Source organism: Hypanus sabinus, chromosome 30 (genome assembly GCF_030144855.1).
Source record: "Hypanus sabinus isolate sHypSab1 chromosome 30, sHypSab1.hap1, whole genome shotgun sequence".
NCBI lineage: Eukaryota > Metazoa > Chordata > Chondrichthyes > Myliobatiformes > Dasyatidae > Hypanus > Hypanus sabinus.
Window position 1 is genome coordinate 20,625,700 of NC_082735.1, and position 13,759 is coordinate 20,639,458.

The window sequence follows — 13,759 nt, forward strand, 5'->3', positions numbered from 1 at the left end:
TTCAGATTTATGAATTTTCTCTCCATTTTGAAAACAGTCTACCCTTCTATTTCTTCTACAAAGTGCATGACCATACACTTCCCAACATTGTATTCCATCAGCCACTCCTTTGTCTATTATTCTGATCTATCTGAGTCCTTCTTCAGCCTCTCTGCTTCCTCAACACTACCTGCCCCTCCACCTATCTTGGTATCATTCGCAAACTTGGTCACAAAGCTATCAATTTCATCATACAAATCTCTTTCACTTCTGGACTCTCCTCTGGACAATATCCTAAGGCATTTTGAAGACCTGGCTATCCACTATATATAAGAAGTGCAACACACAGTACTTTTTATTTGATGCAACACGATGAAGGTTATTTTTTGCAGTATCTGATTATACCCCCCAGCACCCTACCATCCCCGCAGCTCTCTCCCCACTATTCCACCAGTTATAATATACAAGAGAGAACGAATGGCAGCTTCTTGCCTCAGTGAACCCTCCTTGCTCACTGTCAAATCACTTTTGTTCATTTAAGCTGCTACCTGAGACATGAATCAACTTCCCTGTCATGGTGTCTCTGCAGCTGTCTCCTTTGTTACCTGGTATCTGTAGTGAACTTCATATGCAGCATGACAAGAGATGAGCGTCATTTGATCTCTGCCTATCCTTCAGAGGAACTGCTTCAGTAAAACAAAAATATAATGGACAGAAGCAGATTTCATAACCTCATATCAATCATTCGGATTCCCTTTGCTATCACGACAATCCCACAATGTTTGAGAAGCCAATTTCAATCCTGGATTCAACATACATTTTTTAAATGACTCATATTAATGAAACAATTCACTTCAAGCCCAAAACACATCTTTCAGTGTTGTGAATTCTGTACTTGTTCTCTTTGAAATAAGGATGCTAATCGCTGTTTCCTAGTCACTATGAAAATTTGACTGGGTGCATAATAGTTTCCAGGTATCAATCACGGTTACCATTCTAACACTATTGTAAAACCTGTCAGGCACAAGATGATGTTTTTCCTCATGCAATGCTCCCTGTCAAGGAAAAGGGAATGTACTGAGGGCACCCGTGGTGGATGATACACGTGTCATTTTGGCCCTCCCAATGCAGTGCCAGGCTGGGAGTGATGTTGATTAATAATCACTTACCTTTATCCTGTTTCCAAATCATAATCAACCAGCTGTCCCCTTCATTAATCCAGTCCTAGCCTGCAACAAGCCCGGTCAATGGTCCTGGGCCCCACATCTCAACTTCGGAATCAGAGTCAGGTTTAATATTGCTGCCATATGCCGTGAAATTTGTTAACTTCTTGTCCAGACCCGAGGTAATTCTAATCCTAATTCTGTATCCAATCTGAGAAGCAACAGATTTTGTTTCTTTGCCCGTTACTCCTAAACCCCAGGAAACACTGAGTGCCAACCTTCCTGTGCTTGATCCTGCTTCAAACCAAATATAGGGCACTGATGCCACTACTCACCACCTTAACACTGGTTCTAATCAGGTCCGTGATTCCCAATGTCTGGAGCTTGGCCCGAGGAAAAGACTATTGGGCAGGATAATCTTGGTGATAAGAAGTGTAACCTAAGCTTTCCACCAAACTGTAAAATCCAGTATTTGCCAGCAACATGTAAATTCTGACTCATCCTTTGATAATGGTTGTTCTGCAAATTCTAGGCAGCAACTTCCATCCATTAGTAAGAAACAACAATTTTGTTTAATGTACAAAATGTAATGTCGCAGTGCAGAAGCCATCTCCTGCACAATTTTGCCTGAACGATCAGGGAAGACCAATTTTTGGATCAAAAATTGTGTTTTAATAAAGAAATCTATTTTTTTTTTAAATTTAAAAAAGCGAAGATTTAAAGAATATTTATTATTGAAGTAGTGTATGTATGCAGGATACAACCCTAAGATTCATCTTCCCACAGACAGCCATGAAACAGAGAAAACCATAAAATCTGTTCAAAGAGAAATGTCAAACCCCTGATGCACGTAAAAGAGAACAAATCATGCATATGTTCTCCTAACCTGGCAGCATCCTGATATACCTGCATAATGAGGTGATCAGAATTGAATGTTGTTAGTCAATAGTTTGATGTCCTTCTTATTGAAATAATCTTTAAATAGTTTAATTCAACAATTGTGTTTGTTGATAATAAAACCACTTTTAATGATAGAAACATCAAATTAATTGGACAGTTTGCTTATATTATACCTCCTCCAATCATTACATTTTCAGGTGTTAAACTGCAATCTGATTCTTGTTTGGATCCTGGAATTCCCGTAAATGGCCTGCGCTATGGAAATAGATTTTATATTGGATCTTCTGTGACCTTTGGCTGCGACCCAGGGTATACCCTAAGTGATGACGAAGCCCTTGTTTGTGAACCCAATTACCAATGGAGTCGTGCTTTACCCAGCTGCGAAGGTATTCCTTCAATTTTTAGAGCTGTAGTGGACAATGTGGGTTCAGATCGCAGCAAACGCTTCCAGACAGGGCAGGGTCTCATTGTCATTTTTGGCTGGTTGCTTTGGAAAAGAAAAGGAAGTGAACTGAGGAGAGAGTTCTTGAGCTGTAAATCTCACCATCTACAAAAAAAGTCATGAAGTTGATGGCGTGAACATCACTACTTGATCTTTTTTGGCTGGTCAAATATTTGCAGGTAACACTCCTCCTTCTACGTATTGGATGAGATCTGTAGTCACCTGGGGACATAAGTTTGAGAGGGGGTAAAGAGTGGGTGGGGTAGAGAATGGAAGGTGTGAATATCGGAATTCAGGTGACTCTAAAAAACAAACTTTGTATTTTCTAGTTAAAAGTTCTATCGTATAGTGTAACCAAAAATATGTAAAGTGAACATGCCGCAATGTCATTTAGAACTTATGTTCTGTATTTTTTTCAACTGATATGCAGACTTATCCCAAAGTAAGGAGAGGACTTTCTTTGAAAGACATTTTCCACATCTCTGGTGCATCCTCTGGGAGTTATTTATGACTCTGGCATTATCAGAGACATTGCATTCATTTTTGGTTTTAGTGAAGTAGCTTTCCTAGCGAGTGGGGGGGGGGGGGGATTGCATAACTTTGTTCTGTGCACTATTGAGATTGTTACATTGAAATCGGTTCCATTCAAACTAAGCACTCTTCATAAATTATTCATCAGTGACTGCATTGATTCTTCTATTAGTTTTATTACCACAAAGTTCTGAAAAGAGCCTTTTAAATAATATATGAAGATTAACTATGAACAGAAGAGCGGGTGAGCTGGTAATGTCAAAAATATTAAGTATGTTTTGAATGTTTGTTATTGAACAAATAATTTATGCTCATTGGCTCAGTCATTTTACTCACTTTATGTCTTTATACCCAAAGTAGCAATAACTTAGGTTTGATCCACCAACAAGCCTTTCTCTCAGAAAAACCTTTCCCATCACAAGTGTTAATTTGCACATAATTGAAGATCTGATCAGTTTTAAACTGACAAATTAGTCCACTGAAGTTATTGTATAAATGCATTAAAGCATAGCCTGCTGGATATCATTTCCATAGTTCAAAGCATCTGCGAAGAAGTAAGTTGTTAATTAAGGAGCTCTGTGAACTCTGTGTTTCTCTGTATGGTTTAGCTTTGTGTGGAGGCTACATTCGTGGACCAAGTGGAACCATCCTGTCTCCTGGCTTTCCCGATTTTTATAGGAATTCTCTGAATTGTACCTGGACAATAGAGACATCACATGGCAAAGGTAACATTTATACACTTAAGTTTCCTCAGAAAAATGTTAGGGTGTTGAGACCTTTGTCCATTTTTAAAAGCATCATTCTGCAGGATACTAGAAATGACCATTGTTGTTACTTCATTTTAAATGATAACTTTGTTTCAATATCTTTGCTGTTTTATTTTATCAGAATGATTATTGACAATATTATTATGGAGTCTGGTCGTTACGAAACAGTCTATAAGGTAGTAAAGTATGCTAAAAAACCACCACACCTGAGACTTTGATGTTACTAGACTAGCAGATTTACCAGGGCATTGGACACATGTCTTTTTATCGATTCGTCACACAGTATGAAATTTTTATTTTCCAGCAAATCAAGTAAGTTGAAAGGGAGCGTGAGGTGATTTGGGAAATGGGGCTTGGTGGGAGTGTGGATAGCAGGGCCCGATTAACGTGAAATAGCCATAGAAACAGCAGTCCTGCTGAGCAAAGAGGAGCATAGGAATCTGAAACCCAGCTAGTCGGAAGAACTGTGAGAACCATGGGCCCAATGAGTCAGCAGGGAAGGCAGCGACCATTTCCTGACGACCCCGATGTTGAGCAGTAGGGATTGCTCAATAGGGTTCATCAAGAATCAGTGCTGCGACCTCAGTTCTAAATGGACGGAAATGTAGGTGGGCTAAGTGGTATATCTGCAGATGACAGGGGAATTGGTGGAGTTGTGGATAGTGAAGAAGGTTATCAAAGGGTTCACCGGGATAGAGAGCAGTGAGAAATGTGGGAAGAGAGATAGCAGATGGAGTTTAATCCATAGAACTATGAGATGTTACACTTTAGGAAGTCAAATGCAAGAAGAAAATATAGAGTAAAAACTTGTAAGTTTTATCAGTGAAAGAGATAAAGGGTTGGATGAGGGGATATCTAATAAGAGGGGGTAGAAGACCAGGGAAGAAAGGAGATAGGGAGGAGCATCAGTGGGAGGTGATGGACAGGTAGGGAGATGAGGTGAGAGAGGGAATCAAGAATGCCTCTCATACACCTCTCCTCAGATTATCTCTCATCCTCCACCGCTCCAAGTAGGCCAAGTATGCATAGATGGGACAGAGAGAGAGAGAGAGAGAGAGAGATTCTTTTTCATAGGGTGGAAATTTCAAATGCTATTAGAGATTAAATTAATGTATACATTTGTTCCTCTGACGGAGCTGTAGTTGATTTCTTTACTTTTCCCATGAATGCTGTCAAGTGCATATCTGCAAAGTAAATGTGGCCTTAGATCCTGCTCTGATAGAGTGCAAGAACAAGTCCTGTGAGGTTCGCAGTACATTTTAGCAATCAATAATATTCAGTTACATTGGTTTGCAGTGGAGAATTTCTTGACTTGATCCTATTTTTAAATCCTCTCCATTTGCATCAGAACTTCAGCCTTAGGGAAAGGATGTTTTTTACATTTTAGAGTTGCTCTTCATGAATATGTTAATTGACAAGGAGACTACTTAAATTAGTTTGCTTCTGTCTCAAAGCCCTTCGCAGCCAATGATGTTCCTTTAAAATCACTGCTCTAATGCAGGAAACAAGTTCAAAAGTTCAAAGTAAATTTATTGCGAAGTGTGTATGCCATATACAACCTCGAGATTCGTTTTCTTCAAGGCACTCTCAGTAAAATAAAGAAATACAATTGAATCCATGAAAAAACATACAAAACAAAAACAGAGTTCCTGAAATTGAGTCTTCAGGCTGCCTATTACTTTCCTCTGGGTACCCTCCTCCTTCCTTTTCATCTATTGTTGTGGTGAACTATGTGCCTGTCTGGACACGCCCCCTGCTGAATGCTCCTGTGGCTCCTCCCACAGGCCCCTGTATAAAGGTGATCTGAGGCCTGACGCTCGGCCTCAGTCTCCAGGACATAGTATGATGGACACTCACTCCTGGTTCCTTATTCCAGTCAATAAAAGCCAATATCTCGCCTTACGTCTCAGTGTGAGTTATTGATGGTGCATCAATTGTGCACTCTCCTCTCCTATTAGATTCTTTATTCTCCAGCCCTTGACCTTTCCCACCCACTTGGCTTCATATATCGTCTTCCTGCTAGCCTCCTTCCCTTCTTTTAATTCAGGTATCTTCCATCTTCCTTCTCAGTCCTGAAGAAGGGTCTCGGCCCAAAACATCGACTGTTCACTCCTTTCCAAAGATGCTGTCTGACCGTGTGGTGCTGGAGGCTGTATGGTCAGTTCAGTGCTGAGGCGAAGGTAACCATCCACGCTGGTCCAGGAGGCCGCTTACGTTAGGGCAACAACTGTTCCTGAACCAGGAGGCATGAGACCCAAGACTCTTGCATCTCTTGCCCAATGGTGGGAGCGAGAAGAGAGGGAGTTGGGTCAAATGCAGGCAGGCGAGATGGGCTCAGACAGACAATGCCAAGATTTTTCAACACAGTCAAGTTCTTCAAATTAATATTGCTTAACAACCATGTAATCTTTCTTAAACATGAGGATAAATACTGCAAGGCACCATAGAGAATCTGCTTGCTCTTTTTCACAATTCTGTACACATCAGGCATACAGGAATGTCTTTTCACGCTGGTGCACACCCTTAATCACTTTAAGCTGCCTTCTTATATTGCACAGGCAAATCAGTTGTCAATAAAACAGTAAATTTAGGTAGTTTAGAAAGGACCATTAAAAATTAACCTGATGCTCTTAGTCATGATTGAATTGCTGCTGGCAATGCAAAACCCATGCATCACTCACGTAAATCATCGTGCAGATTCAAACTGCAATCCTGATCCAACTGGTAGAGCTTGGTTGAATAATGTGTTCTTATCTGAGATTTAAACTTAAGCCCTTTGAATGAGAATCTAACACTTGACTGCTGGGGTCACTGGACCATTCAGATTTATTGACATTGAGGTCTATTGTTCTGCACCTAGAGATAAAAACAGAAGTTCTATCAATGTTACCATCTGTGCCAGCTGTCATAAAGAATATCACATGTACATGCTCAAAGGCCCATTTTACAGAGTGCTGCCTTCTTCTTAAGAGTCCCTGATGCTCAGCAACAGCTATTACAGCACAATCACTTCTCATAATGCCTCTGGGTGAGCAAAGCATATAATTAAGAATTTATTTTGTTGTTAAATGAATACGTTATAAAGCTCCCTTGTGCTGCCCGGGAATTTGTGCATAAGAGTCAAATGTCTCAGAAATGTCCCAGAAAGAAGCTACAACACCTTAAGATGAACACCGCAGACTGATCCACTAATGGTACCACATCAGAATCTAGTTTCTACAAAGAGGGAAATACGTCAATGTGACTAAAATTGTACTCAATGGCCACTTTATTAGATACACCCATACACCTGCTCATTAATACACATATCTAATTAGCCAATCATGTGGCAGCAACTCAATGTATAAAAGAATGTCAAGAGGTCCAGTTGTTTAGACCAAACATCAGAATCAGGAAGAAATGTGGTCTTAGTGTCATTGACAGTGGAATGATTGTTGGTGCCAGAAGGGGTGTTTTGAATATCTCAGAAACTCTTGATCTCTTGGGATTTCCATACACAACAGTCTTTAGAATTGCATCCAGTGAGTGGCAGTTCTGTGGGCAAAAGCACCTTGTTAATGAGAGAGGTCAGAGGAGAAAGGCCAGATTTGTTCAAGCTGACAGGAAGATGACAGTAACTCAAGCAACTATGTGTTGCAGTAGTGGTATGCTGAACAGCATCTCTGAATGCAGAACATGTCAAACCTTGAAACGGCAGACCTCAAATGTAATCTCAGTGGCCTCTTTATTAGGTACAGCAGGTATTAATAAATCAGCCACTGAGTTTATACTGTGCATTTTCATTAGTTAGGCATTAAAGGTCAGCACAGAACCAAAAATATATAGCATCAGTTGTAGAATCTTTTCAATTCTTTGAACCTATTCCACATTTAATTGGATCATAACTGATACTTGATACCTGTTCTGTCTCTTGGGTCAACACTTCTAAAAACTTGCCAAGCAAATGATCATCCTTGAAATAAGGAAATAGAGGAAGTGAATTGACTGATCTTGTCAAACTTGGTTCATTTTAGTGAGGGGAAAGATCCAGTGACTAGCAATGGAATTATTTGCATTGCCCAAGGGTAAAATGCAATTGTAGTCACATTAAAACTTTCTCCTTCTCTCTCAGTTCTGAAGAAGAGTCTCAGCCCAAAACATTGACTGTTTATTATTTTCAATAGACGCTGCCTGACTTGCCGAGTTCCTCCAGCATTCTGAGTGTGTTGCTTTTGATACAAAGATGATATGCTTCATATTCATATTTCGTTCTGACATTGGAGGACATTCAACCCTGCAGATCTACACCAGCTCTCCAAGTAATCCTGTCAATGTAATTGCCCCACTTATTTCCCAGTAACTAACTTTCTTTTATACTGTATCTCCATAAAGACTCTCCAGATACTCTTTACACCCACCTCTTCCTGGGATAATTTACAATCTGTCACTCTTTTGCAGAATCTTCTCCTGATTTAATAATAATTCGGCTCTGGCTTCCACTAACATTTGTGATCTGCTTCAAATTTCCTCTTGTGAATACTGGTGGAATTAAAGATATTCCATCAAAGTAATAGCTTTGGTTCAAAGGGAAGGAGCTGCCTGGTCCGTCGATACTGGGTTTGCATCCTGTCAGAGGTGCACAATTGTAAACTTTCAAAGGCTGCTTCAGGGTGCATCATAGCAGCAGAGCAGTTAGCACAATACTTTACCGTGGTTCAATTAAAATCAAATGATCTCTGTAGTTTATTTTCCTGGTCTCACAATCGAATTGCAGAGTAAAGCAACTAATTGAGTTGCTGCCTCATATCTTCAGCAACTCGATTCAGATTTAGACTTATTGGTCACATTTACATTGAAACACACAGTGAAATGTGCCATTTGTGTTAACAGCCAACACAGCCTAGGGATGCTCTGAAGGCAGCCCGCAAATGTTGCCTCACATTCTGGCGTCTCCTTAGCATGACCACAACGCTCAGCAGAGTAACACGGAACACAACAATCAATAAAGGAACAAAACAAGCCCCTGTTCCTCCATCCCACCCTATCACATAGTCAGTCCCCCAATTCCAGGATGGGCCTCCAGCTTTCAGTACAGAGCCTGGATTATGTAGATATACAGTCAGTATAAACCCTCATCATAGGGATCAATCATGATCTCTGGCGTTCTCTGTTTGGGGTTTGCTTGCTTGTCCTATGAATGTATTAGTTTCTTCCCACTTCACAAAGATGTGCTCATCTTTTTCCTTAGCGCTTGTCCACTGGTCACGGTACCCTCTGCTCTGACATGGACCCATGCTGGGATGCTGACCTCTGCCAGGAATTCTGCCGACTCTGCCCAGTGTACATTAAGTAGCAGTTCACCTGTGTGCAACATGGCTGGTGGTAGAATTGGGAGGAATTGATGGATATAAGCAGAGAATCAGGAGTTTCTGGGGCATGTATTGAGGAAAGAGAAGCTCAAACATCTTGCAGTGACAGGAAAAACTAATGAAGAGAACATCGCAGTCGACAGTGCATGAGTTACATCAAGCAACGGACAAGCAAAAGTTTTGCAGAGTTTATTAGAACTTCTCAGCCTAAAGACTGCACAACACATAATGGTGATGATGATGATGTGGATGATTTGTGTAAAAGAGAATGGAGAAAATTTCCAAGATTGTTGGCAGGATTTGAGTTATAGGGAAAGGTTGAATGGGCTAGGGCTTTATTCCCTGCAGTGTAGGAGAACGAGGGGAGAGTTGAGAGATGTATACAAAATTATGAGGGGTGTAAATGGGGTAAATGCAAGCAGGCCTTTTCCAATGAGGTTAGTTGAGATTAGAGCCACAGGTCATAGGTTAAAGGTGAAAGATGAAAAGTTTAAAGGGAACATGAGGGGGAACTTCACTTAGAGCATGGTGTTGGTGGAATGAGCTGCCAGTGGAAATGGTGGATTTGGGCTCAATTTCAACATTTAAGAGAAGTTTGGACAGGTACATGGATGGGAGGTGAATGGAGAGCTATGATCTGGCTGCAGGATGATGGGTCTAGACAGCTTAGTACTTTGGCAAGGACTAGATGGGTCAAAGGCCTATTTCTGTGCTATAGTGTTCTATGACTCTATGATGTTCAGGGCAGGTTTAGTAGATCAATGAACCTGTCCCAAGCTGTATCACTCTGTAAATAATATATCAGTGTCCAGGGGTTACATTCCAGAAAAAGGTTAATTATTGATTCCTGATTTACAGTGCAAATAATTACAGGTTAGCACAGGCACTAAAAATACAAAGCTAATTAATTCCAATGATTTAGCTGCCGTATTATTACAGACTAATAGTCTAATTTACATTTTCCCAAAATAGCACAATTAGTTTTTTGTGAACCAAATAACAATATTAACTTGCAAGCACGAGGAAATCTGCAGATGCTGGAAATTCAAGCAACACACACAAAATGCTGGTGGAACGCAGCAGGCCAGGTAGCATCTATCGGGAGAAGCGCTGTCAACATCTCGGCCCGAGACCCTTCATCAGGATTAACTGAAAGGAAAGATAGTAAGAGATTTGCAAGTAGGAGGGGGAGGGGAAAATGCGAAATGATAGGAGAAGACCGGAGGGGGTGGGGTGAAGCTGAGAGCCAGACAGGTGATTGGCAAAAGGGATACAGAGCTGGAGAAGGGAAAGGATCTTGGGACGAGAGGCCTAGGGAGAAAGAAAGGGGGAGGGGAGCACCAGAGGGAGATGGAGACCTGGCAGAGTGATGGGCAGAGAGAGAGAAAAAAAAGGAGGGGGAAAATCTAAATATATTGGGGATGGGGTAAGAAGAGGAGGGGCATTAACGGAAGTTAGAGAAGTCAATCTTCATGCCATCAGGTTGGAGGCTATCCAGCCGGTATATAAGATGTAGTTCCTCCAACCTGAATGTGGCTTCATCTTGACAGTAGAGGAGACCATGGATAGACATATCAGAATGGGAATGGGACGTGGAATTAAAATGTGTGGGCACTGGAAGATCCTGTTTTCTCTGGCGGACAGAGTGTAGGTGTTCAGCAAAACGGTCTCCCAGTCTGCATTGGGTCTCACCAATATATAAAAGGCCACACCGGGAGCACCGGACGCAGTATACCACACCAGCCGACTCACAGGTGAAGTGTTGCCTCACCTGGAAGGACTGTCTGGGGCCCTGAATGGTGGTGAAGGAGGAGGTGTAAGGGCAGGTGTAACACTTGTTCCGCTTGCAAGAATAAGTGCTTGGAGGGAGATCGATGGGAAGATCCTTTACCTCCCCCCCCCCTTTATGCTTTCCACAGGGATCGCTCCCTACGCGACTCCCTTGTTCATTCATTCCCCCCATCCCTTCCCACCGATCTCCCTCCAGGCACTTATCCTTGCAAGCAGAACAAGTGCTACACCTGCCCTTACACTTCCTCCCTCACCACCATTCAGGGCCCCAGACAGTCCTTCCAGGTGAGGCGACACTTCACCTGTGAGTCGGCTGGTGTGGTATACTGCGCCCGGTGCTCCCGGTGTGGCCTTTTATATATTGGTGAGACCCGACGCAGACTGGGAGACCGTTTTGCTGAACACCTACACTCTGTCCACCAGAGAAAGCAGGATCTCCCAGTGGCCACACATTTTAATTCCACGTCCCATTCCCATTCTGATATGTCTATCCATGGCCTCCTCTACTGTCAAGATGAAGCCACACTCAGGTTGGAGAAACAACACCTTATATACCGGCTGGATAGCCTCCAACCTGATGGCATGAACATTGACTTCTCTAACTTCCGTTAATGCCCCTCCCCTTCTTACCACATCCCTGACATATTTAGTTTTCTTTTTCTCTCTCTGCCCATCACGCTGCCTGTTCTCCATCTCCCTCTGGTGCTCCCCTCCACCTTTCTTTCTCCCTAGGCCTCCCGTCCCATGATCCTTTCCCTTCTCCAGCTCTGTATCCCTTTTGCCAATCACCTATCCGGCTCTCAGCGTCACCCCACCCCCTCCGGTCTTCTCCTATCATTTCGCATTTCTCCTCCCCCTCCTACTTTCAAATCTCTTATTATCTTTCCTTTCAGTTAGTCCTGACGAAGGGTCTCGGCCCGAAACATCGACAACACTTCTCCCTATAGATGCTGCCTGGCCTACTGTGTCCACCAGCATTTTGTGTGTGTTGTAGCAATATTAACTTTTTGATTATTTGGTGTCCATTGCAAGCACCTTCCCTGTGAATCATAAGTCAGCTGAGAGAAGATAAAAGCATGATAAAACACAACTGCAAAGGGACTATTTGTCACCATAATGTCTTTGCTTCATTAGACTATTCACAGCATAGGCTGCTATTGATCTCTTTTGAGCTAACATGCTGCTTGTTTCATTCTGATCCCCAAGGGTCAGGAAAAGGTCCTGCATTTTATCCGTCTCACATCTTTTCTATCTGAACCCTTTGCCAGCTATTCTCTATAGACACGGTTCTCTCATTGCTGGAACCATTTGTGTCTTGTGAACTCTTTGATTAACTGACGGTATGTCCTCATAATCTCTTGTCTCATTCACAGTCTGGTATCGATCCAGCTCCTTTCCAAAAGAACAGGATGTTTAGCTTTTTGTTCGTGAGACTCCTCTCTGTGCTTAATCTTCCTATCAACATGCTCATCGTCCTTCTCCTACTGAATGGTAGGAACGAGCGCTGCACTGACCAAACCCCCCTGCACCATTTTCCAATCTTTAATATAGGTATGCTATTTTAGCTGCGCTGACATGAAGACAGGTGATTTTATCTATATGCTATCTTTGTATTTCTGGATATACTCTACCTGATATCATTATGGTACTGGTCTGTAGTCCTGGGGATAAGAGATCAGTCATGCAGTCTTACTGTCGCATGGGACTGGCCCCTATTTACAGATTTCTTGGCAGAGGTACTGGCTTTCTTACATTCAATCTTTAAGGCTGCCTTTTTAATAGTTATCAAAAGTCCTGGTTATACAACCACTGACACCAGGAAGATAATCTCTGTAGAATATTGATTATGGCTGGGGACACCCGGTTTGTAAAGACACTGCCCAGAAGAAGGCAATGGCAAACCACTTCTGTAGAAAAATTTGCCAAAAGCATTCATGGTCAAGATCAGGGGCGCCCACGACACACAGCATGGCACATGAACAATGAATGAATGAATTTGTAACAGTGTGGCATTTTCTTCACTGCTCTGCTTCTCCTTGATAGATCTGTTAACTGTTCGGGTAAAGATAACCAAAACTAGTCAAACAACTTACAGTTAAGTGGCAGAGCCATGCATTGACCTTTGTTCCTCTAGGTAATTGTTTACAGCCTTCAGACGGAGTCTACTTCTCTGAGACTATATAGTAAGGATTACTATTCACTCCAGCAACATACTCCCTGGTGACATGGAGTCGGTATTAATCACCACTCTGATAGGTATGCCAATGAATTGACCATATCTATTCTTCTGGACTCAACTTCTCACACCTTGTGCTGTGGTGGTGAGTTTTGTTGGCCAATCCACATTTGTTTGTTCATTCATTATGTGCCATATCATATGACATAGGTGATCATGGTCTTTCCATGACCATGATAGTTCTTGGCATAATTTTTCTACAGAAGTGGTTTGCCATTGCCTTTTTCTTAGCATTGTCTTTACAAAGGTGGGTGAACCTAGCCATTATCAATACTCTCGATGTTCGCCTGGCATCGATGGTCGGATAACCAGGACTTTTGATATGCACCAGCTGCTTGTACAACCATCCACCACTTGCTTCCATCACTTCGCTTGACCCTAATCAGGAGGTTAAGCCGATGCTACACCTTGCCCAAGGGTGACCTGCAGGCTAGCAGAGGGAAGGAGTGCCTTATACTTCCTTTGGTACAGACATATCTCCACCTTGCCACCAGCAATACATATTATTTAAAGAAGATTGGATAGTCTAAAAAGTACATTGCTTATGCCACCCTTGACCGCAGTCAGTGAAATTACTTCTATTTAACAGGTGTATAGAGATG

The 13,759-nt window shown here is 42.1% G+C and overlaps 1 protein-coding gene across 1 annotated transcript in view; it reads left to right on the forward strand.

Moving 5' to 3' along the window:
- Nucleotides 1-13,759, forward strand: part of LOC132383331 (CUB and sushi domain-containing protein 1-like) — a 474,994-nt gene that overhangs the window by 26,496 nt on the left and 434,739 nt on the right. Inside the window, exons 5-6 of the mRNA XM_059954233.1 lie at nt 2,240-2,428; nt 3,624-3,740. Coding sequence (XP_059810216.1) covers nt 2,240-2,428; nt 3,624-3,740 — 306 coding nt within the window. The remainder of the gene's footprint in view (nt 1-2,239; nt 2,429-3,623; nt 3,741-13,759) is intronic.